Here is an 18,582-nt window from a genome sequence, read left to right as displayed (position 1 = left end):
AGCTATCGGTGCTCTCCTCCTCCTAGCAACCACTTCTCTTGCCCTCTCTCCTCCTGTTTGCCCAACATGCAACCCGATCTCTGGCCAAAATAACTGCCACCCTACTACATCCTGCATTAGCACTGGGAAACATTTCCATTGCGCCTGCCGGGCTGGATACAAAGCCTTCGAGGGCGACGATTCAAGGCAATTCCGCTTGCCATTCAAGAACTACGAGTTTTTGGTTTTCACCCACGAAAATACGGAATGCAACGTGCTTTGCGATGAATACACTCAGCCACCCCCCGCCTTGTGCTCTGAGGTTCCACTTCGCAAGCAGTGCCCCGTGTAAAGCAACAACGAACAGGAAAACGGCAGTGGAAGCGACTCGATGCACGCAGGGGTACTCGAGACGATAGTGGGTCGTTTCTAGAACAGATCGGAACTGCAGAGTTTCGGAAAACGAAAAGCCATTCGAAATTCGGCGGCGCTGATGGTTTCTTGCATATTCGACGACGTTGCGCACGTACACACATACCGGTTTAACTCTCCCACCATGAAGGACACACTGGCGATCATTTCGGCTGTTGTTTGGACTGCTTAACATATTGAAACTGTTTAGTAAACAATAATGACCTTTACCTATTTCCTATGAATGCATATATATATATATGAGCTTCTATATCAGATACCTTTTCTCTCTCCTAGTATGATCGGGGGATTAGGTTCTTGAAAATACTACGTAAGGAGGCCTAAAAGCAAGGCTTGGACTTAGTACTCTGTAGTTAGCATCTAGAAGCCCTTTAATCAAGGAGAAGGTTGCATCTGTTGCCTAAGAACACAAAAGATAAAAAAGTGAGCGGAGAATTTAATGCTGGAAAACAGGGAAAAAGAAAAGATAGAGGCCAGCAGCTGTTCCCTTAATTACTTTCTTTGGGTTTGAGTTCATTTCAGCTCATAAGATTCCTATTATGAAGTTTAAAAACCACCCCTTAGCTATCCTCCTTTCAGTCCCTTTGCCAGCCAACTCCCTTTGCCAGCCAACACAAAAAAGAAAAAAAAAACCAAAGAAACAAGACAGTTTTTCCAGCTTAAAGAGGCTCCTTTTTGATCCCTGCCTTTTTTGCAGCCTTTATTTTCTCAACATGACTCTCATCAACCTTGGCTAAGGGCACGAATTTCGTGCGCATATCATCTCTTGGAATCCTTAGCATTTCAATGGAAGTCTGTTTGCAGTATCCACAGTCACACATCCCGCACATTCTCTGTGGGTTGTTTTCTGGCAGAATATTAAGGCAGTGGCCGCAGCAGTGCAGCTTGATAACCTCTGGGTCAGGTTTTGCGCCTTTCTTTTTCGTAAGGCCGTTAGTATTTGGGTTACCTGCGCTCCCAAAGTATGTCCCATCAGTCCATCGAACGCTTTCGACGTTGGCGAGATAATCGTTCCATGAAGCTATGTAGGTTGAGAAGACAGGGCTGAAGCGACGTACTCGACGGGGTAGTCGGCCGTTTTCGACATCTTTAGCAATGATTTTCTGGTAGGATTCTTGGGTCAAGCCTTTTCTTAATGCAAAAGCCCAGCGGATATGTGAGAGGCACATATAGTGCCACGGCCTTTTGAAACTGAAAAGAGGAGGGGGAGAAGCATATTCAAGAGGTTTGTGAAAAGGACAATGGACCCAAGAGCCGGGAGGCCAGGTGATGCTGCAGAGACCACAATGATCACTCAGTTTTTCTTTTACATCAGAATTATCGAGAAGAGTGCGTCCTTCACGAACATCCGGCATAAGAGAGGTACCGTATAGGCGACGGAAGACTTGGATTAACATGCAACGGCCATCATGCTCGTGCTTAAAATTAAGGGCAGGGAGGCCAAAGTAAAAAGCCCTGCAAGTAAACCGAAGGATTTCACGATCGGCAGGGTCCAAGTAGTCAACAATATCAAATATGATGTCGACAGGCATATTAACGAGGTTGAAATTGCTTTCCGCGGCACCGGATTCGACTGCTCCCTTTTCGGGGGCTTCCGGTCCATTCTCCTTCGGCTGCTGCTTTACCCTCGAAAACCACGAAAAGAAAATTGAGAAGGCAAACCCAGTCTTCTTAAGTTTGCTTTTTTCATAGCCAAAGACGTTCGAAGTTTGTAATCCCTTGTCAGTCTTGGGCTGTTTTTCATTGGACAAATCAACAGAAGTAGCGTCATTGCTTGGGCAGGCCCCCGTTTGAGTTTCATCTCCACATTTTGCCTTGGTATCAGAACCAATATGGGATGGCAGAGGATTCAAATGATCACTAGTATTGACTTTAGGGGGTTTGACATCGCCCTCTTGTGCTATACTACTCATCATCGAAAATGGCAAGAAGGATGAAAGGCGGCCTGGTTCATACTATAATATTAGCATTGAGAGTTCTCAGTTTGTTTTATGTCTCTAATATAGTGTTGCCAGAGATTATGACTCTTCCATCTTCGATCTGATATCCATGCGCATCATGAACAAAGATAGGAATAACGCGTTAAATCATACCTTTTGCCTGAAATAGAAAACTAGTTCAAGAAGCTTTTCGGAACTCACTCCCCCCGGGTTATTGGCTGATAAGGTGTAAAGGAACCTGGATGGTCGCCGCGGCGATTTGGGTTGTTGAAAAGAAAACAAAGTGTTGAGAGTAAGGAGAAGGTGGAAAGAGGGCTTTGGCACGCGAAGATTCTGAATAATCCATATTTAACTAACAACCAAAACAACATTTCACATCAAATGTGTTCCTGCTAGTCGCCTGTCTGCAATTGGCAGTGCATGTGGTACAAGCACGGCATTCTCCGACTGCCTATATCCAGGACTTGGGAAGGGAATTTTCTTTCCTTTTTTTTTTTTTTTTTTTTTTTTTTTTTTGGAGGGGGCCGGGGGGGAACTGGCCCAATTTAAGAACCTCATCTTCGTTTACAAAAGCCATGGGTATTTCTTATCAACGAGGGAAAGTATACGAAACCAATGCACTTAGAGTCTATCGTCTGGTCAAGAACCCGTACGAGTAGACAAGTAGCTGGCTAAAGCACGCTTAAAAACGTGTATACCGTTAGGGATATATAATTGATATATCCTGGACAATAGATCATGAGGCACAGCAGGAGCTGGCAGGAGAAACATGAAACTGCCCATGGGGCACTAGAGAGCTCTTGGACACCCAAATACGCAGGGCCTCATGATTCATGATATGCTAGTAAACTGTTCAATGGGGGTTGCGGTTCCAGGTGGTATCCCATCCGTGGACGAAAAAAGAGAACCGGATGAGTTCCCACGACGTACCAAAGCCAGATAGGGCTGGGCAATGGCGAGCCGGAAGCTTTAGGCACCGTTTTTTCAGCGGCTCCTAAGTAGGGTCAAAGCTAGAAATGGCAATCTGTTCAAGGTGGCTGGCAAGCTGCATGTAAAGCTGCCGCACACTGCCTGTGTGTGGTCTCTGGCCGCCGTTTGACGGTTGGGTATGATGTCGTCGTCGAGACCAGTGTTTGCATGGTTTGCATATCCCAATGTTGATTAGTCAGACGTCACCGAGTCGCGTCCCGAAAGATGCAACGCGACGCGAACGACACGGTTCCACTCACACGGAAGCCTCTTGTTTCGCCTGCGGATTGGAGTATTGAGTGACCAACTTACTGCTCCGTATTTTGACGAGAGACTTCGCTGCGTTTTCTACGGTATTTGCCTAGACTCCAATTGAGTAATCTGAAACAATTCTTACAACATCCCTTGTATTTGAAGGTATATCCAGATAATTTTCTAGCTTATACTCCGTAGATATCTACGGCATAAGCTCTGGAGTCGCTTAAGGAGTCCCACGCTTAACGAAACAAATGGGTGTGTAAGAGTACCTGGAGTATAACTGAAATAGAGCACGGAGTATCGTTCGCTCAACTGCAATCCATGAAATTCTATGTCCCTGAAAAGCTCGCATTATAGCCTGCAAGCCCTTTACAACTTTGCCTTGACGATCGCTTCCTCCTTTTTAGCCTCCTCTTTCAACAGCCTTCTCAAGATTTTCCCACTTGCGCTCTTCGGGATTTCGTCAACAAATCGAACTCCACCACGTAGCCGCTTATAAGGAGCAACTCGTGTCTGAAGCCATTGGCTGATCTTCTCTCCTTCCTCCGCGGTGCGTCGTCCAGGCGGAATAACCTTGGGATTCGGCACGATATACGCTCGAGGAACCTCGGTGCCATGCTCTGCACTTTCAACACCGATAACGGCCGCGTCAGACACCGCTTCGTGATCTGTAAGAAGGCCTTCGAGCTCTGCCGGTGCGACCTGGAATCCCTTGTATTTGATCAGTTCCTTCACGCGATCGGTGATGTAGAAGAAGCCTTCTGAGTCCTGGTATCCAACATCTCCAGTACGGAACCAGCCGTCCGGCGAAACACAGGCCGCAGTAGCTGCAGGGTTATCCAGGTACCCCAGGAACACGTTAGGTCCTCGTATGTAGAGCTCGCCGACTTCGCCGACGGGTACCTCCTGGGGTTCGGAGTCATCTTCCGGAGAAGTCATGTATTTGGCTTCCATATTTGGAAGGAGTTTACCGACAGAGCCGGCGCGGCGCCTCCAGTCTGACCATGGCACGGTGTGAGTGGTGGGGCTGGTCTCGCTGAGTCCGTATCCTTGTTTGATACCGCACTTAATGCGAGCATATGTGGATTCGACAAGTTCGCGTGTGAGGGGTGCTGCACCGCTGTTCATCATGCGGAGAGAAGAAAGGTCGTACTTGTCTACAATTGGGTGTTTCGTGAGCAAGAGGACGACGGGAGGAACAATGTAGGAGAAAGTGATCCGGTAGTTTTGGACATGGGAACACCACCGCTCGATGTCGAATTTAGCCATGACAACTAGATGCAGCCCGGAGAAGAGAGCATTGTGGACGAGACAGGTCAAACCTGTAGGGCTGGTGTTAGCGGTGACTCTTCCCTAATGCCTTGGCAAACAATACATACCGTAAATATGGTAGAATGGCAGAAAAGCCAATAATCTATCACCTGATCCATCGGCGCCTCCATTCCACGTTAGATTTCCCTCTTCTCCGGCATTGAGCTGATGAATATTTGTTACAATATTCTTATGCGATAGCATGACGCCCTTGGGCACACCAGTGGTGCCCGAGGAGTAGACCAAGAACGCAAGGTCCTTGGCAGGGTCAACTTTGGTTTTAGCATATCGAATAGACCGGGAGATGTTCTGAATGGTTGTGAAGTGTTTGTATTTCGAAGTTGGGTGTCTCTCGTCGCCAATCAGGATAATTCGATCGTCTGGGATACCCACCCGCTTTGCGGCCTCGATAGCAGTCGACAAGCAGGACATCTGAGTAGCCAACACTCTTGCTTTTGTGCCCTTTAATTGGAAGGCTAGTTCATCTGCGGTATATGCCGGATTGGCGGGAGAAACGACGCCACCAGCCCAGTGGGTGCCCCATGTCAACGGCGGGATATCGATGCTGTTCGGAGAGAACACAGCAAGGACATCGCCCTTCTTCCATTCCCAATTTGCCTTCAGACCAGTGCCAAATTCAAGAGCGGTGGATCGAACTTGCTCGTAGGTATACGATCGGCCGGTTTCGGCATCTTGGTATATTACTGTTCCCCAGGGAAAACAAATATTAGGGATCCAACTCGGAGGCAAGGCAAACGGGGTTTCGAAGGGGAAGAGGACGTACTCTTATTATCTGGAAACTGTCTATCCTTCCGGTTAAAAAGGAGGGTCCAGATGTCGACGTTTGGAATGTCCACGGTGGGATATAAGGACTTGGTCGGCATGGCGATATTGGAGTCGGGGGGAGAGATGCGGGGGAAGATGCAAGGGAGACCCCAGGTATTGAACCTTTACAGCTCGAGGGGGGTGTTAGCTGCAGAACAGGGGAAGCTGGGGTGTCAGCAGGAATAAGAATAGCAGTGACAGTGAAGAAGAGAAGTTGGGGAAAAAGTAAGGGCCTGGATTTCTTAAAGCCGGCGACGGGGGTGCGATTTACCGATCGGATCCCCGGATTCATTCGCAGCGCAAGCGACCGCCAGAGAGTCGAGGGAAGAGACCTCGGCATCTTGGCCGCTACCGTTGGTTGGTTTTCGCCGCCTTGGCGCGCTAGCTTCGTGTTCCTGGAGCTTCAACCAAAGAACAGACGGCTCCCCGTTGGGACACCTCCGCATCGGAGGAATCGCCGGCTACCGGTTCCAGACCTAGACTTCTGGACCCAACGAAGGTGATATTGCTTCAACCGCCAGCCGATTATTGTATGTAGGACATACCTGCACTTCCGAAAGCTCATTCTCCTATCTCCTTGGCGATATTAGCACCCGAACCATCTTCAATGATGTCTGCCTCCTTGCACTCCTATGACCTCGAACAACCTCCAGGTGCTGGAACTAGCCAGGTGTATGGTTTCTGAGAAGCCAAACTTAGCATTGCAGATTCTGGATGATTGGGTACCAAGCCATATTCTTCGAATAATTAGAATGTGTGCGATCACCAGGGTGTTGTCCTTCAGGAGAGCATATATGCAGGAACCTTGTGACACAAAACCCAGAGGTATCTGGTGTTCCTGTTCAGCGTCTCAACTTCATCCCTACTTCTATGATGAAAGGAGCTGGGACAGGCAACCCAGGGTGGCATTGTCTCTGGACGCAACCTACCAGAACCGCCAAAGCTGACCCATTGAAGAACACCAGAGAGATAACAAGCATTGAGATTATATACCCATGAAAGCCCATATTAGGATTACTATGAATTCCCTCCATTTTTCAAAACAAAAAGTTAAACCAGAACAGTAGAGTAAAACATCCCGGTGGGCCTTTGCGAATATGACAAAACAAGAAAGATAGCAGGCCAGATTTGAAACCGATGATGCCTTGTCAAAACGTCTTGCCCCCTTCTTTTCTACCATATGTACCGTAATGAATGTTCGCTTTCCTCCCACCGCCATCCTGCATCTTCAATGTCTTTAAAATTAGTTGAAGTCTAAGTTTGAAGTCTAGCTCATCTAACCTGTATTTCCACCAGCGTGACGTTCGCCTAATGTTTCTCGGTAGCAGGAACGTTGGCAGTGAGCAATGTACCCTTTCCAACATTCTCGATGGCCGCAGTACGGGCTCCCGAGAGACCGAACTGGGTTGGAATGCCTTCAACGCGGTGGGTGGAATTGATGTTCTTGACCATGGTAATCTGGTAGCATGTCGCGCTGCCTTGACGCGAAATAATGGTCGAGTAGGCAAGGAAGAATTCCCAAATCTAAAACTGTCAGTTAGCCAAGAATCATAAATGAAGAAGGGCTAAAGGCCGGTTTGGAGCGTACCCTGAACCATTTTTTGCCGTACTTGGCTTCAACCTTTTCCCTGTTTCCGAGCCAGTTGCGGTACCATCTCCAGAGAGTTGCAGAATAGTGAACGCCAACGGTATCGATGCCTTTGATCTCGAAACCGGCTCCCTCGAGCTTATCGACCACGAATCCTAGTGGTGTACTGGCGTCGGCACCTGGGAAGATATACTTGTTCATAAACAAACCCCAAATTAAATCCTCATATTGCCAAGACTTGCGAAGACCTGCGATTTGAAGGAAGAAAACACCATCGTCATCAAGCATGTCGTGGACCTGGGACAAGAATGATCCAAAGTGGCGGACACCAACATGTTCGGCCATTTCGAGACACGTGATTTTCTTGTAACCGCCAGATACGACCGGGGCATCACGATAGTCACAGCAAACAATTCGGCTCTGAGCTTCTTCAATGCCGGCTTTCCGAAGGCCATTGTTTCCCCAAGCGGTCTGGTTGCGCCCAAGAGTGATACCGGTAACATGAGCACCGTAATGAACACTAGCATACTTGGCGAGAGTTCCCCAACCACAGCCAAGGTCGAGCATGGTGTCTCCCGGCTTGAGGCCAATTTTCTCACACACCACAGCCAACTTGTTATCCTGCAACTGTTCCAAGGTCTCTTCTTTGTTGATATCGCTGATGAGACCAGACGTGTAGATCATGCGTGGGCCAAGGAACCAGCCATAGAAGTCATCTCCGCGATCGTAATGTCCACGGACCTGTTCCTCGTCTATAGACGATCCAAAAGACCATCATTAGCTTCATGTCACACACAATCGAATCGACAACATGAACCGTACCTTGGCTGCGAGTGTGCATAATAACCTCAGGCATCATTCCGGTCAAGAAAAATTTGTACAAGCTCAAGGTAAACCTGAACGCTGCCCAATCATGTCTATATTCCAAGGCTTCAAGGCAGTCGCCCTTAAAGTCCACCTTTCCAGCAAAATACATCTCATGGAATGTCTCCATGGGGATTTTGCTCTTGCCATGATATTTTGCCCGGTCATGCTCGCTGTGGAAATGAAGGTAGTGCTCTACGGGTCTACCGGGATACTTGGCCTTTTCGTTCTTGCGTGGTGAAATTGATGAGGCGACGGACCAGAAGACCATGAGAATGGGGATCGAGGTGAAGACAGCGAAGAAGATAGTAGTGTAAAATCCACCGCCAACTTGTCGGGCAAGGTACCACGGAACGAGAACAAGAAGGGAAATTAGGAGGATGTTGGAGAAGCTGTCGCTCCCTGCAGCATCAGCGGGAAGAGGTGCATTTTTAATCGCAGGATACTGTTTAACGAATTCGAGTTAGCGCACCGGAAATGGTTCTTTAAGGCCATTCCAGTGTTTATCTCAGGCCCAGAAAGTCCAATGGGCGGGATATCGTTGCCTGTGCCCCCAACTGAGCTTGGGGGATCAATGGACTGTCCTTGGAGAACTCACCGACGTGGTCCGAACTCCACAATTCTCAGGCGAAGGTGACTGACAGGGGGCAGCAGGGGTCTCGATGAACTCAAAGTCGTCAGAAGACTCAGAATGAGTTCTCGCCATATTGACTTAGCTAGAGGGACTGGCAGAGAAAAGTGAGTCGACGGGGGCGAATTCCCAACAAAGGTCGGTTGTGAGGAGAACGAAAGCAAAAGACAGCTCGGACGAAGCTTGGATCAGCCAACACATGCAAATCCACAAAACTCAATATGTTTGCAGGGAATCAAAACAACAAAACACATGGGGTTGGCGACAACCCCCTTGACATTGAAGAGAGATGGATGTTAAATATGTGTAATTGTTCACTCCGATTCTACTTTACGCATTTCAAGCAAACTATAGAACCCCGAGGAAGTGGATACAAATGCGCAACCGCTCTGAAGACCGTCTCAAGTCCCGCCAGAACACCCTCAGTTGCATCCTGAAACTGAAACCTTCTGAAGCCGATGGAACCTCACCAATTTACCAAAACCCAAACCAACTTAACCCAGATCTAATCTCGACAAGTGCTTCCCAAGCAACGCCCTTCAAGGAATAACTATGATACTCGGTCCCTTGGAGACCTCTACAATGTGAGTTGAAAATTGGCCGTCTCCTCATCCTCCTGGTAAAATGATGGAGGAATTTCGTCGAGAATTGCCTGGTCCACGTCCTCAGTGTCAAAGAGGCCGGCTGTTTTGCATCGCAGCCACATTTCCGTGCCGAAGGGTGGCGGCCCATAGAGTTCCATGTATTTGTCCGGGGAAATAATGCTCTTTGTCGACGATACTTTCTTCACTTCTTCCTTGGATGCTCGACCCCGTAACGCAGAGGATACGCCGCGTCCTTTAGCATAGCCAAGGGTCGTCCTTGAAGTGACGACAGCAGCTGTGTGTCTCATGGAGGAGGGATTCGATGGGACGGTAGATTTTCTCTTGGACGTCAAACCCGTAATCACTCTTGGCCGCGCAGTGGGAGCGGGTCTAGTCTTTGGATGGGCAACTGGTCGAGGCAGCCGCGAGAGCGCCTTGGCCGCGGAACGCGATTGCAGAGTAGAGACATGCCTGTTAATATTGGGTTTATTCGCTTTTTTCTTTTCTAAGCCTTTCAACCTTTTGGCTTCAAGCTCCTCGATGCAAGGTTCATCAGGGAACTCCTTGATATTCAGCGACTCCATCTCTCGCACCTGCTGCAAAATGAGGTCGTCAAATCGTTTATCGAATGCTTCTTGTTCCTCTCGCCACTCCCTCTCCTTCTTGGTAAGACCATCTTCTCCAATATCGTACTCGTCATTATACAGCCTTGTCCACCCTCGAGCAAAATTTCGTCCTTTAAACTGCGGAAAGCTATTATCATAGGGGATATCCTCGGGTGGGTCAGGAAGCGCTACGGAGACCGAGAATGATCAGTAACACACATCCAAATTCAACGACATCGCAGGTGCTTCTACTCACGTTGCGGCGTCGGTGGCATGTACTCAATGTCAGGAATTTCTTCATCCTGCACGTTTCTCGACGTTTTCTGAGTATTCCCTTGTTTCGGTGCAGACTGCTTCAATTTGCGGACGGTCGAGCTTCGTTTACCTGTTCTTGCAGGCTTGTTGGTCCCTAGCTGTGGAGCTGGCGTCTGAAAGGCCTTTGCATTCGTGGTTTTCATTCCCAGGGGAGCGCGGTTGCGAGGACCTGTATAACATTTCGTTCTCAGCCACTGTTGTCAACAAAAAGCGTAAGATACCAGCGCTCAGAGTCTCATACCCATCGGTGTAGCGAAAGCACCCTTCTCCCCTTCCCCATCTTTTCCAGTCCGTCGGATAACATTTTCCTTCTGCGTTTGAAACCGAGGTCCCGCGACCGATTGCTTTCCCAAGCCACCAAATGTCAAGGGATTATTTTCATCGTTGAGTGGGATCCTGAATGGCGTCTTGGGTACTTTATTTCCAGGAGTCTTTGGCGCGAATGATCGGATGTTCTGGTTGAGGGGCTTCGCAGCCGCGGCCGTCTGGTGAGAATGCACCAAATTCTCCTGATCTCGAGCAGCAAGCATGATAACAGCTTAGATCACTCTTCTTATAGCATCCAAAAACCCCTTGTGATGTATGTCATGTCATAATCGATGCTCCAAGGCCGATGGATTGAAACAAGGCATCGAGTCGCGCGCTCCATCCAAGACCTCGCTTTGTTTTGGATGTTCCGTTGCGAGGGGCAACCAGCAACCCGATTCGGTTAGACAACAGCCAAGCCACTAGTGATTTTATATGCCTATCCGCTCCGTCGGCACCTCAGAGAGCGTCCTCCTGACAGCGCAAGATTGGATTTAAGTAACTGAGAGATAAAAAGGATTATGGAACTTGACTCCTTCGAGAAGGTCTACTACCTGCTGAAAGCCCGGCGGACCAAGCAAGTTCTGCTCGCCGAAAACTTCGCTGCTTGCCCTCTTATTTGCCGGGGTTTTCTTTTTTCCTTTGCAGACTCCGTCTGAATCGTGGTTTAGGACTCGGTTTCCTTGCATTTCCTAATTGCGATTTCGAAATATTTTCGGCTGCTTAATCTGGCGAGCTGGAGCTGGCGTCTCCAGTCAACTTTGACCTCCCTGACGGTTGCTTCTATTCTGGATTCCTCGTCATCCCAATCAATCCTTCAGGTCAGCTGACATTTCGAAAGGCAATCTGTCGTCGGATACTTTCATCATACTTCGAGGACACTACATGGATTAGAAGAGCAAGGTAACGAACGAGAGGAGGCTTTCGATTTGACCTTATACCAAGTCTTCAAACGTTCGAACTCATGGAAAAAATAAGTATTAACGGCACTCATCTTTTAAATCAACCTTGAATTGGCAAGGTTTAGATAGGATTGCGACCTATTCTCGAGTCCTCAGTAAAAGGGATTGGCCTAATGCCCTCTCCACCTCGTGGGAGACATCCAAGCCAAATAAGGTCTACTTACTGGGTGCGTTATCCAACGTCCCATACAGGCCGGGTTGTCCGATCCAGGTGCTGGGGAGAGCGAACCTTGTCACAAAACCCCAGCCGTTCAATTACCTCTAATAAACGGACGGACATATTGCAGGGGGGACTGGAACTCCGCAATCGCTCTTTAATATCTCCGTCTTGCGAATTGGATATGTGCAAGGGATGTTGATGAATTCTGATCACCAAATTGGATCAAAAATTTGTGCCGGCATGTGGCAAGAAGGAGGGATATCCGATCTTTTAACTTTCAACTCTTAAATTGCTGGGAGGTAATATATGATTATTTCCTTGGCTAAATCCAAACACCGGAGGGCTCACCCACTCCAAGCTGGGTATCCTTTTGCTCTCCATTCCTCAAATGTTTGACCCCCAGCACACGAGGGCATTCGAACCATTAATGGTACCGTGATATCCTCTTTTATGCCCAAATCCTCAGCCCTGTGGACTATAGTTTCCTTGAGCGTTTCAAAACCCATCTTCTCGTACATTTTAACAGTAGATGGGGACGCTTCGAAATACACGGGCAGGCCGGTCTGCTCGCTTAAGTCTATTCCCCATCGTACCAGGGCTGCACCCGCCTTCCGTCCCTGGTGCTTAGGGTCCACGCCAATAACGTGGCAATCTGCCAGACCAATTAGCTGCGGTTCCTCCTTGATGCAAATGTTTACACTCGACTTGTGAATTGAGTGTGGATGCAGGCTTTACACTCACATATATAACGTCGCCCTCCCCATAGCTTTTCCTTCATTTCCCATAGAGGATTAATGATGTTCTCTGCCCTCTCTTTTGCTTCACCTTCCAACCAGCTGATTCCAGGATTTTTGCGTTCCTCTTCGGTCCGCTCTTTGAGATATACATCTGCAAGTCCCATGCCCACAATGTCATCGGTATTCGTGTCGACACACTTCCAAGTGTATTGCGACTGGCTTGTATGCCAAAAGCCTAGCGTACCCTCTGAGTGAGCTTTGCGAAACTCCTCCGTGATCCCGCCAGGGAAGAGGATATCAAGCATTATCTCTCCCATGGGATCTGCTTTGAAGGCGGCGAAGTATACATCGTAAACCTTGGGAATATCCGGGATTAGCGCCGGTAGAACTGCGAAGCCCATGGCTGCGAGGTGGATGCGTCTCGTTTTCACGTTTTTCGAGCTAGCGCGGAAGTGTCGGTGACGGTAGGATGGCAGGAACCTACAAAGGGCTAAATAATGGATCTTTGGAGACTTGTCCTACGAGACATGTGCAGCTCGCTCTCTATATATGTCCCCATATTGCAAGAGATCTCGCTAGTGAAACTCGGATCCGAACTCGCAAGCGAAACTCGGATCTGAACTCGCAATTGAAACTGGGATCCGAACTCCCAACTTTGGGTCTAAAATCCATACCTCGCGTAACTTCTTGGCTGTTTGATCTTAGATCAAAGATTAGGACACCACTTCCGAGGTGAACCGAGCTATGTTTTTAGTTGAAACTCTCAATTTGATTTAGCAGCGGGTGGCGCCCGATTACCACGCCTAAGCTTCCTACTGGCATTGGGCCTTTTAAGCGCATGCTTCCATCTGTCATAGGGTTAGGAAATGATTCTCGGCGTAGATCTCAAACTCCAATTATCAACAGGCGACATTTCAAGGGAGGGGGGATAAAATAATATGAAGTCTTCACAAGAACAGAATTTTCATGTGTTTGCGGAGCACCGCGGAATTATCACCGTACGGAGTATAGATTATCTGATAATCTAATCTGATACCGGACTAGCCGTGCTTTAGATACCTTGATTTCGGATCTGATAATCTTATCTGATTAGAGTTTTTCCATCGCCAAGGAAGTCAATTTTGCATCCAGGCACGATAATTTGCTGCACGATGGAACAATGGAGACAACTTCTCCATTTCTGCGGCCGAAATATCCCGTGAAATCAGATATCAGGCCAGAATCATGGCATTTCCCTATCAGACCAAGCCCGGCGCCGCGATCGGGTTCCAATTCAGGAATCCCGTATCTCCGCCGTTCCAGGTACTCGGGTTTTTTATCTCCTACTCTCGATACGGAGTTATTTCGTCCTCACAGATAGCCCTAGAAATCAGAATAAATCCCCTCTGACCATCAATCACCGTCGTCGCCCTTCACCATGCTCAAGAAATCACTGGTCTTCATAAAATTATTCGCCTACATCATCCGGCTCTACTGCGACGCAATCCGCCGGACGGGCAAGGTGCGCCGATATGCTCGCTCCCGACAGAAGTCTTCCGCTACCACTGAACCGGAGAAATCTCGCTCCATCGTGATTGTCGGTGCCTCGTTTGCTGGGTATCACGCAGCTCGACTAATCGCAACCTCCCTACCACCTGACAGCCCTTACAAAGTCATCGTCATCGAGCCCAATACCCATTTCCAGTTCACATGGGTACTACCACGATTCTGTGTCGTACCTGGCCACGAACATAAAGCTTTCATCCCGTACGGACCGTATCTTGCCGGTGCACCGGTCGAATGGATTCGAGATCGCGTCCAGACCGTCGAACGGACGTGCGTCAGGCTTCAGAGCGGAGAGACGGTGCCGTATGAGTTTCTAGTAATAGCGACAGGTTCCTCGCAGGGTGGACAGCTGCCTTCGCGGGTGGGCGCAGAGACCAAAGCGGAGGGAATAAAGCGTTTGCAGGAAGTGCAGGAGCGAATTAGGGAATCGAAGCATATCGTCGTCGTCGGAGGCGGGGCTGCAGGTGTAGAGATCGCCGCCGATGCGAAGGAGCAATATCCAGATAAGGGTGTTACTCTAGTACACTCACGAGGCGGCGTCATGAACAGATTTGGCCCGGAATTGCAGGATGCTGCGCGAAAAGCCCTGGAAGGTTTGGGCGTGGAAGTAATCCTCAACGACAAAGTGGCCCACGAGGCTTTGGAAGAGGGTCATGTGGTGTTGAAGTCCGGAAGAACCGTGAAGGCCGACTATGTGGTATGCAGGTTCCCCTCGATTCTAAAGCTGTCAGACCTAACTTACTGAACCTCTGGAATAGGTGAACTGCACTGGTCAAAAGCCGGTATCGGGCTTAATCGCCCACCTGAGCCCGGGAATCATCGAGCAATCGGGACACATCAGAGTTAAACCAACAATGCAGGTATCAGACCAGAACCTGCCTAATATATACGCATGCGGAGACGTCGCTTCGACGCGCGGAGACAAGCCCAATGCCCGTTCTGCAATGCACCAGGCCACTGTCGCGGCCGATAATGTCGTTCTGGCAGCCATTGGCAAACAGCCACGGTGTGAATACAAACCCCATTGGGCAGATGGGGTGATAAAATTAACCCTTGGATTGGTAAGTTTCCAGAATATCAGGAGAGAAGGGCACGAATTTCTCATCGCTGTTGCTTACTGGTACCCGCTTTAGAACAAATCTATCACGCACTTCGAGCAAAGATCGACAGCCGAGTTGTTATTCCACGCGAAGGAAAAGGACATCGCGCTTATGGCTGAAGGGGCGTGGAGGAATATGGGAGCAACCCCATTTGAAGAACCGGATTTAGAGTCGGGGAATGGCAAGTGATCCAGGGGGGTTTCGCACCTCAGTAACGAGCCATACTTCGTTAATTGGGAGCCGATAATCAGCTTCAAACAGCACTTTTACGCCGCTAGGCAAACGTTGTAGCCCCTGAACACTGCTCTCGAGATTCGGGTTTAAATAGACGAAGCCTATATAGTCTTCGAAATTGGACTCAGGAAACCTTGTCAAAGCGACAGTTGCCCGTGTATGATAAGTATATTGACTACACGGACTCTTTCAGAGTCATTGATCGATACTCCCTCCACACCTCAAATCCCGCTTTTTCATAAAAATTGACATGATTCGTCCAATCAACAAATACCTTCTCTAAGCCTCTCCTCTTCATATCCATTGCAGCGCTCACAACCAACGCTAGACCCACACCTTTATTCCTCGCATCGGGATGAATACCCAGACAGCCAATCTGGCCGGTTTTCTGGCCTAGTAACGGCATAAAGGCAAGATCGTTGGTCATACCTAGACCTAGTTCTTGCATCAGAGTCCACCCTATTTGTTTTCCGGAACGATCCATCGCCACCATGACTTGCTCGTGTCGGTTCTGCCGTGCCAGACGCTCATATGCACCAAGCCAGACTTCATCATCACCCCAGAGCTCACGTATGTTAGCCATACATTCAAGATACAGATTTATTCTCCAAGGAGTGAATGTTACGCCTGCCGCGGCGGCACGCTGAAGAACTCCTTCTGGGGGTTGATAGGTCCTTAGGTCCGCCGTGTAGTCTCTCGACGAGGGTCCTCTGGTCGGAACGAAACCACGATGGATAAAAAAATTCTGGGCCTCTTCTGGTATATCTAAGGGGACGCCAAGGAAAAATCGAGGGAAGCTCGAACCTATTGTGACGGAACGAGCCGCTCCACGCAACTGACGCCGAGCATGCTCAACCAAGGCTGTTCCGACCCCGCGCGACCGAAACTTCGGGTGAACAAGGAGAACGGAAATGTATGCCGTGGGTCTATCTTCATTAACATAGGTAGCTATAAAACCTGCAAGTTGGTCTTCCACGTAAATTGTAAAATGTTTCCCGTTTGGGCGATCGAGAAGATGATGCAAACGGTCTGCAGGGACAGCATAGTGGGGGAGTAACATATGCCATAGGTTTATCGCCAGTTTCATGTCACGTTCCGGATCAAAAGAATCTATGGGAAGTGGCGGGCGTTTTGTACAAACAGGAAGCTTTCCTACCCCCTCATTAACCCCGAAGATGACATTGGCCGCCGCTTGGAAGGCCTCAACGGTCGGTTCGTACATGGCAAGACAAGTTTTAATCCCTGAGTTTAGGAAATCATATGGAACACATGTAGCAATGCTGACTAATTTTTTTGAATGATTCACAAGCTGAGTGCCTATCAGTCTTTGGCTTGGATTCAACCTGCAGTTCCGCGAGGCCAAAATCACGGCGTCGGCCTGTGAGATCTTGGATTTTGTGCTTTCATCTAGAGTTGCGTCATCGAAAAAGGGACATTCGATCAGATCCGGGACAAAGAGTTTCAAAATTTGTGAGAATTCCGGTGGTGTGTAAGGAACACAGGTGACCGTTTCGCCGCTTCCAGAAGCACCCACACGGAGAGCTTTCCCACAAGGATAAACGTAGACCAAGGACCCTCCCCTGGACAGAGGGAGCGCTTTCTGGTCATCCCTGATAACAGTGACGCTCCGGGCGTAGATATCGTTTGCCAGTTCCTGGTGCTTCAAGTTTAGTTGGGTAACGGTGTTAACTGAGCGGTGGCGAAAAACTGAGCCCCAATCAAAGAACTTATCTTTCAAGGCGTGAACCCGTGAAACGGACTGGGAGATCTGACGAAGTGGAATAGTGCCAATCTTGCAAGCATTGAATGCCTCTTCAAGTGCTCGAACTTGGACATCATAAGTGTGACATATCATCGGGCAATCGACACCGGCAGCTAAGGCCCGGACGGCCCCCTTTTCGGTCCCGATCTGCACGCGTATAGCATCCATTTCAAGACAGTCAGTGATGATGAGACCTTCATGCTGTAGGTCTCGACGCAGGAAATTTACAACATCTTTGCTGACGGAGGATGGCAATCCAGCGTCATCGAAGGCTGACATAACAACGTGGGAGGTCATTATGGCCTCGATCCCCTCAGCGACTGCTCTGCGAAACGGAAGGAGTTCACACGCTTCAAGATCCTCTTTGGGTTTCCTAACGACAGGAACACCGTAGTGGGAATCAACTTTTGTGCTTCCGTGTCCTGGGAAGTGCTTTGCACAGGGTACGATGTTGTTCTTCCTCAGTCCTTTGGCGATATTGCTCGTGATTCTGCCGACGAAGGTCCCGTCATCGCCCGGAGATCGGACACCGATGACGGGGTTGGCCGGCTCTGAGTTGACGTCGCACAGCGGAGCATAATTCATGTTGATGCCTAGAGCATCCAGTATTTCACCTGTGGCACTGGAGACGCGGACGGCATCGTCTATGTAACCGGTGGCGCCAAGTGCCATAGCACCGGGCAGCTGGGTGGCAATGGGAGGCTTAATCCGGGTGACAAGGCCGTTTTCCTGGTCGACAGCAATGAAAAGTGGGCGGGTGTGGCCAGCATCCCTTGCCGTCTGCTGAAGGTCATTTGTGAGGGCAATCAGTTGTTCCGCACTCTCAATGTTCCGCTGGAAGAGAATGATAGTGCCGCAGTAGTATGGGGCCTGGATGAGCGATTTGACCTCGTCTGTGGCGATCAGCGACCGGAAGCCGACGATGAACAGCTGTAAACAGAAACGGGCGATTAGCTCAGGGTGTTTTGACAGGGGGACGGGTTGGCAGATATTCGCAGCTAACTACGGAGTAGGAGTAGGCAAATACCTGGCCAAGCTGCCTGCGTAACTCGTCATTGTCCATGATGCTCGTGCTTCGGGATGGGGGAGCGGTAGAGTGACCACGACGCCAGAGGAAGGCCCATACGCGAGCAGAGCAAGCTGATGCCCAAGTCGACACGCTACTCAACTAAGTTACTGACTGGCCAGCTAGCTCGGGGAGTTGCATCCAACACAAGCTTCCAAGCATCGCACGATGGACGGGGGCGTTTGTTTTTCCCCCGCGCGCGATCAGGAGCTGCGGCGGACGCTGCCCCAGCCACGGGACCCACCCGCGCCCGGCCCCAACTAAGTTAACAAGCCACTAACAAACTCCAGTAGGCCGATCAGCAGCCAATGATGGCGGTGGGACGCGCTCTCGTGAGTGCCTGCAGGGGTGGTACTTTTAAGCGAAAAAAATGCGGGAAAGGCACGAGAAGCGCTGGCAGGGCGCCTGC

At 49.4% G+C, this 18,582-nt stretch overlaps 7 protein-coding genes across 8 annotated transcripts; 1 reads left to right on the top strand and 6 right to left on the bottom strand.

The window, feature by feature from the left end:
- Positions 1 to 1,070: 1,070 nt before the first annotated feature.
- D8B26_008261 (uncharacterized protein) lies at positions 1,071 to 2,697 on the bottom strand (the record flags this gene model as incomplete). The annotated part of the gene is made up of 2 exons (XM_003068035.2): positions 1,071 to 2,366; positions 2,590 to 2,697. 2 exons carry the CDS (start codon positions 2,695 to 2,697, stop codon positions 1,071 to 1,073), a joined length of 1,404 nt encoding a protein of 467 aa, XP_003068081.2.
- Positions 2,698 to 3,787: 1,090 nt separating this feature from the next.
- D8B26_008260 (uncharacterized protein) lies at positions 3,788 to 5,931 on the bottom strand. Its single transcript, XM_003068034.2, has 3 exons — positions 5,674 to 5,931; positions 4,958 to 5,593; positions 3,788 to 4,900 (listed from the first exon to the last, which is right to left on the bottom strand). The coding sequence occupies exons 1-3, from the start codon at positions 5,771 to 5,773 to the stop codon at positions 3,948 to 3,950; spliced, it is 1,689 nt and encodes a 562-aa protein (XP_003068080.1). The 5' UTR covers positions 5,774 to 5,931; the 3' UTR covers positions 3,788 to 3,947.
- Positions 5,932 to 6,597: 666 nt separating this feature from the next.
- On the bottom strand, positions 6,598 to 8,936 carry MT2_1 (Sphingolipid C9-methyltransferase 2). 2 transcript variants are annotated; one of them, XM_066125797.1, is made up of 5 exons: positions 8,765 to 8,936; positions 8,125 to 8,611; positions 7,303 to 8,054; positions 6,996 to 7,238; positions 6,598 to 6,940 (listed from the first exon to the last, which is right to left on the bottom strand). In XM_066125797.1, exons 1-4 carry the CDS (start codon positions 8,870 to 8,872, stop codon positions 7,023 to 7,025), a joined length of 1,563 nt encoding a protein of 520 aa, XP_065981881.1. In that variant the 5' UTR covers positions 8,873 to 8,936; the 3' UTR covers positions 6,598 to 6,940; positions 6,996 to 7,022. The 2 variants fall into 2 exon arrangements, with proteins under 2 accessions (XP_065981881.1, XP_003068079.1); XM_003068033.2 differs by having other exon boundaries at positions 6,598 to 7,238.
- A 165-nt stretch (positions 8,937 to 9,101) lies between these two features.
- On the bottom strand, positions 9,102 to 10,881 carry D8B26_008258 (uncharacterized protein). The gene is made up of 3 exons (XM_003068032.2): positions 10,543 to 10,881; positions 10,243 to 10,470; positions 9,102 to 10,174 (listed from the first exon to the last, which is right to left on the bottom strand). The coding sequence occupies exons 1-3, from the start codon at positions 10,829 to 10,831 to the stop codon at positions 9,375 to 9,377; spliced, it is 1,317 nt and encodes a 438-aa protein (XP_003068078.1). The 5' UTR covers positions 10,832 to 10,881; the 3' UTR covers positions 9,102 to 9,374.
- An 879-nt stretch (positions 10,882 to 11,760) lies between these two features.
- On the bottom strand, positions 11,761 to 13,013 carry D8B26_008257 (uncharacterized protein). The gene is made up of 2 exons (XM_003068031.2): positions 12,471 to 13,013; positions 11,761 to 12,381 (listed from the first exon to the last, which is right to left on the bottom strand). Exons 1-2 carry the CDS (start codon positions 12,865 to 12,867, stop codon positions 12,074 to 12,076), a joined length of 705 nt encoding a protein of 234 aa, XP_003068077.1. The 5' UTR covers positions 12,868 to 13,013; the 3' UTR covers positions 11,761 to 12,073.
- A 797-nt stretch (positions 13,014 to 13,810) lies between these two features.
- On the top strand, positions 13,811 to 16,229 carry D8B26_008256 (uncharacterized protein). Its single transcript, XM_003068030.2, has 3 exons — positions 13,811 to 14,708; positions 14,770 to 15,072; positions 15,145 to 16,229. The coding sequence occupies exons 1-3, from the start codon at positions 13,884 to 13,886 to the stop codon at positions 15,298 to 15,300; spliced, it is 1,284 nt and encodes a 427-aa protein (XP_003068076.1). The 5' UTR covers positions 13,811 to 13,883; the 3' UTR covers positions 15,301 to 16,229.
- On the bottom strand, positions 15,521 to 18,370 carry D8B26_008255 (uncharacterized protein; the record flags this gene model as incomplete). The annotated part of the gene is made up of 2 exons (XM_003068029.2): positions 18,135 to 18,370; positions 15,521 to 18,037 (listed from the first exon to the last, which is right to left on the bottom strand). The coding sequence occupies exons 1-2, from the start codon at positions 18,168 to 18,170 to the stop codon at positions 15,521 to 15,523; spliced, it is 2,553 nt and encodes an 850-aa protein (XP_003068075.1). The 5' UTR covers positions 18,171 to 18,370.
- Between the last annotated feature and the right edge of the window lie 212 nt (positions 18,371 to 18,582).

This window comes from Coccidioides posadasii, chromosome 5, assembly GCF_018416015.2.
Source record: "Coccidioides posadasii str. Silveira chromosome 5, complete sequence".
Lineage (NCBI taxonomy): Eukaryota > Fungi > Ascomycota > Eurotiomycetes > Onygenales > Onygenaceae > Coccidioides > Coccidioides posadasii.
This window is presented reverse-complemented; position numbering and strand designations above follow the sequence as displayed.

Coding starts and splice junctions, on each gene's coding strand:
- D8B26_008260 (XM_003068034.2), bottom strand. CDS start 5,773: ATGCCGACCAAGTCCTTATATCCCACCGTGGACATTCCAAACGTCGAC. Junction 5,594..5,673: donor ACAGTTTCCAGATAATAAGA/GTACGTCCTCTT, acceptor CCTGGGGAACAG/TAATATACCAAGATGCCGAA. Junction 4,901..4,957: donor GCCATTCTACCATATTTACG/GTATGTATTGTT, acceptor CCAGCCCTACAG/GTTTGACCTGTCTCGTCCAC.
- MT2_1 (XM_003068033.2), bottom strand. CDS start 8,872: ATGGCGAGAACTCATTCTGAGTCTTCTGACGACTTTGAGTTCATCGAG. Junction 8,055..8,124: donor TATGCACACTCGCAGCCAAG/GTACGGTTCATG, acceptor GATCGTCTATAG/ACGAGGAACAGGTCCGTGGA. Junction 7,239..7,302: donor ACGGCAAAAAATGGTTCAGG/GTACGCTCCAAA, acceptor TGACAGTTTTAG/ATTTGGGAATTCTTCCTTGC.
- D8B26_008258 (XM_003068032.2), bottom strand. CDS start 10,831: ATGCTTGCTGCTCGAGATCAGGAGAATTTGGTGCATTCTCACCAGACG. Junction 10,471..10,542: donor TGCTTTCGCTACACCGATGG/GTATGAGACTCT, acceptor AATGTTATACAG/GTCCTCGCAACCGCGCTCCC. Junction 10,175..10,242: donor CATGCCACCGACGCCGCAAC/GTGAGTAGAAGC, acceptor CGGTCTCCGTAG/CGCTTCCTGACCCACCCGAG.
- D8B26_008257 (XM_003068031.2), bottom strand. CDS start 12,867: ATGGGCTTCGCAGTTCTACCGGCGCTAATCCCGGATATTCCCAAGGTT. Junction 12,382..12,470: donor GGGAGGGCGACGTTATATAT/GTGAGTGTAAAG, acceptor TTGGTCTGGCAG/ATTGCCACGTTATTGGCGTG.
- D8B26_008256 (XM_003068030.2), top strand. CDS start 13,884: ATGCTCAAGAAATCACTGGTCTTCATAAAATTATTCGCCTACATCATC. Junction 14,709..14,769: donor CCGTGAAGGCCGACTATGTG/GTATGCAGGTTC, acceptor CCTCTGGAATAG/GTGAACTGCACTGGTCAAAA. Junction 15,073..15,144: donor TAAAATTAACCCTTGGATTG/GTAAGTTTCCAG, acceptor TACCCGCTTTAG/AACAAATCTATCACGCACTT.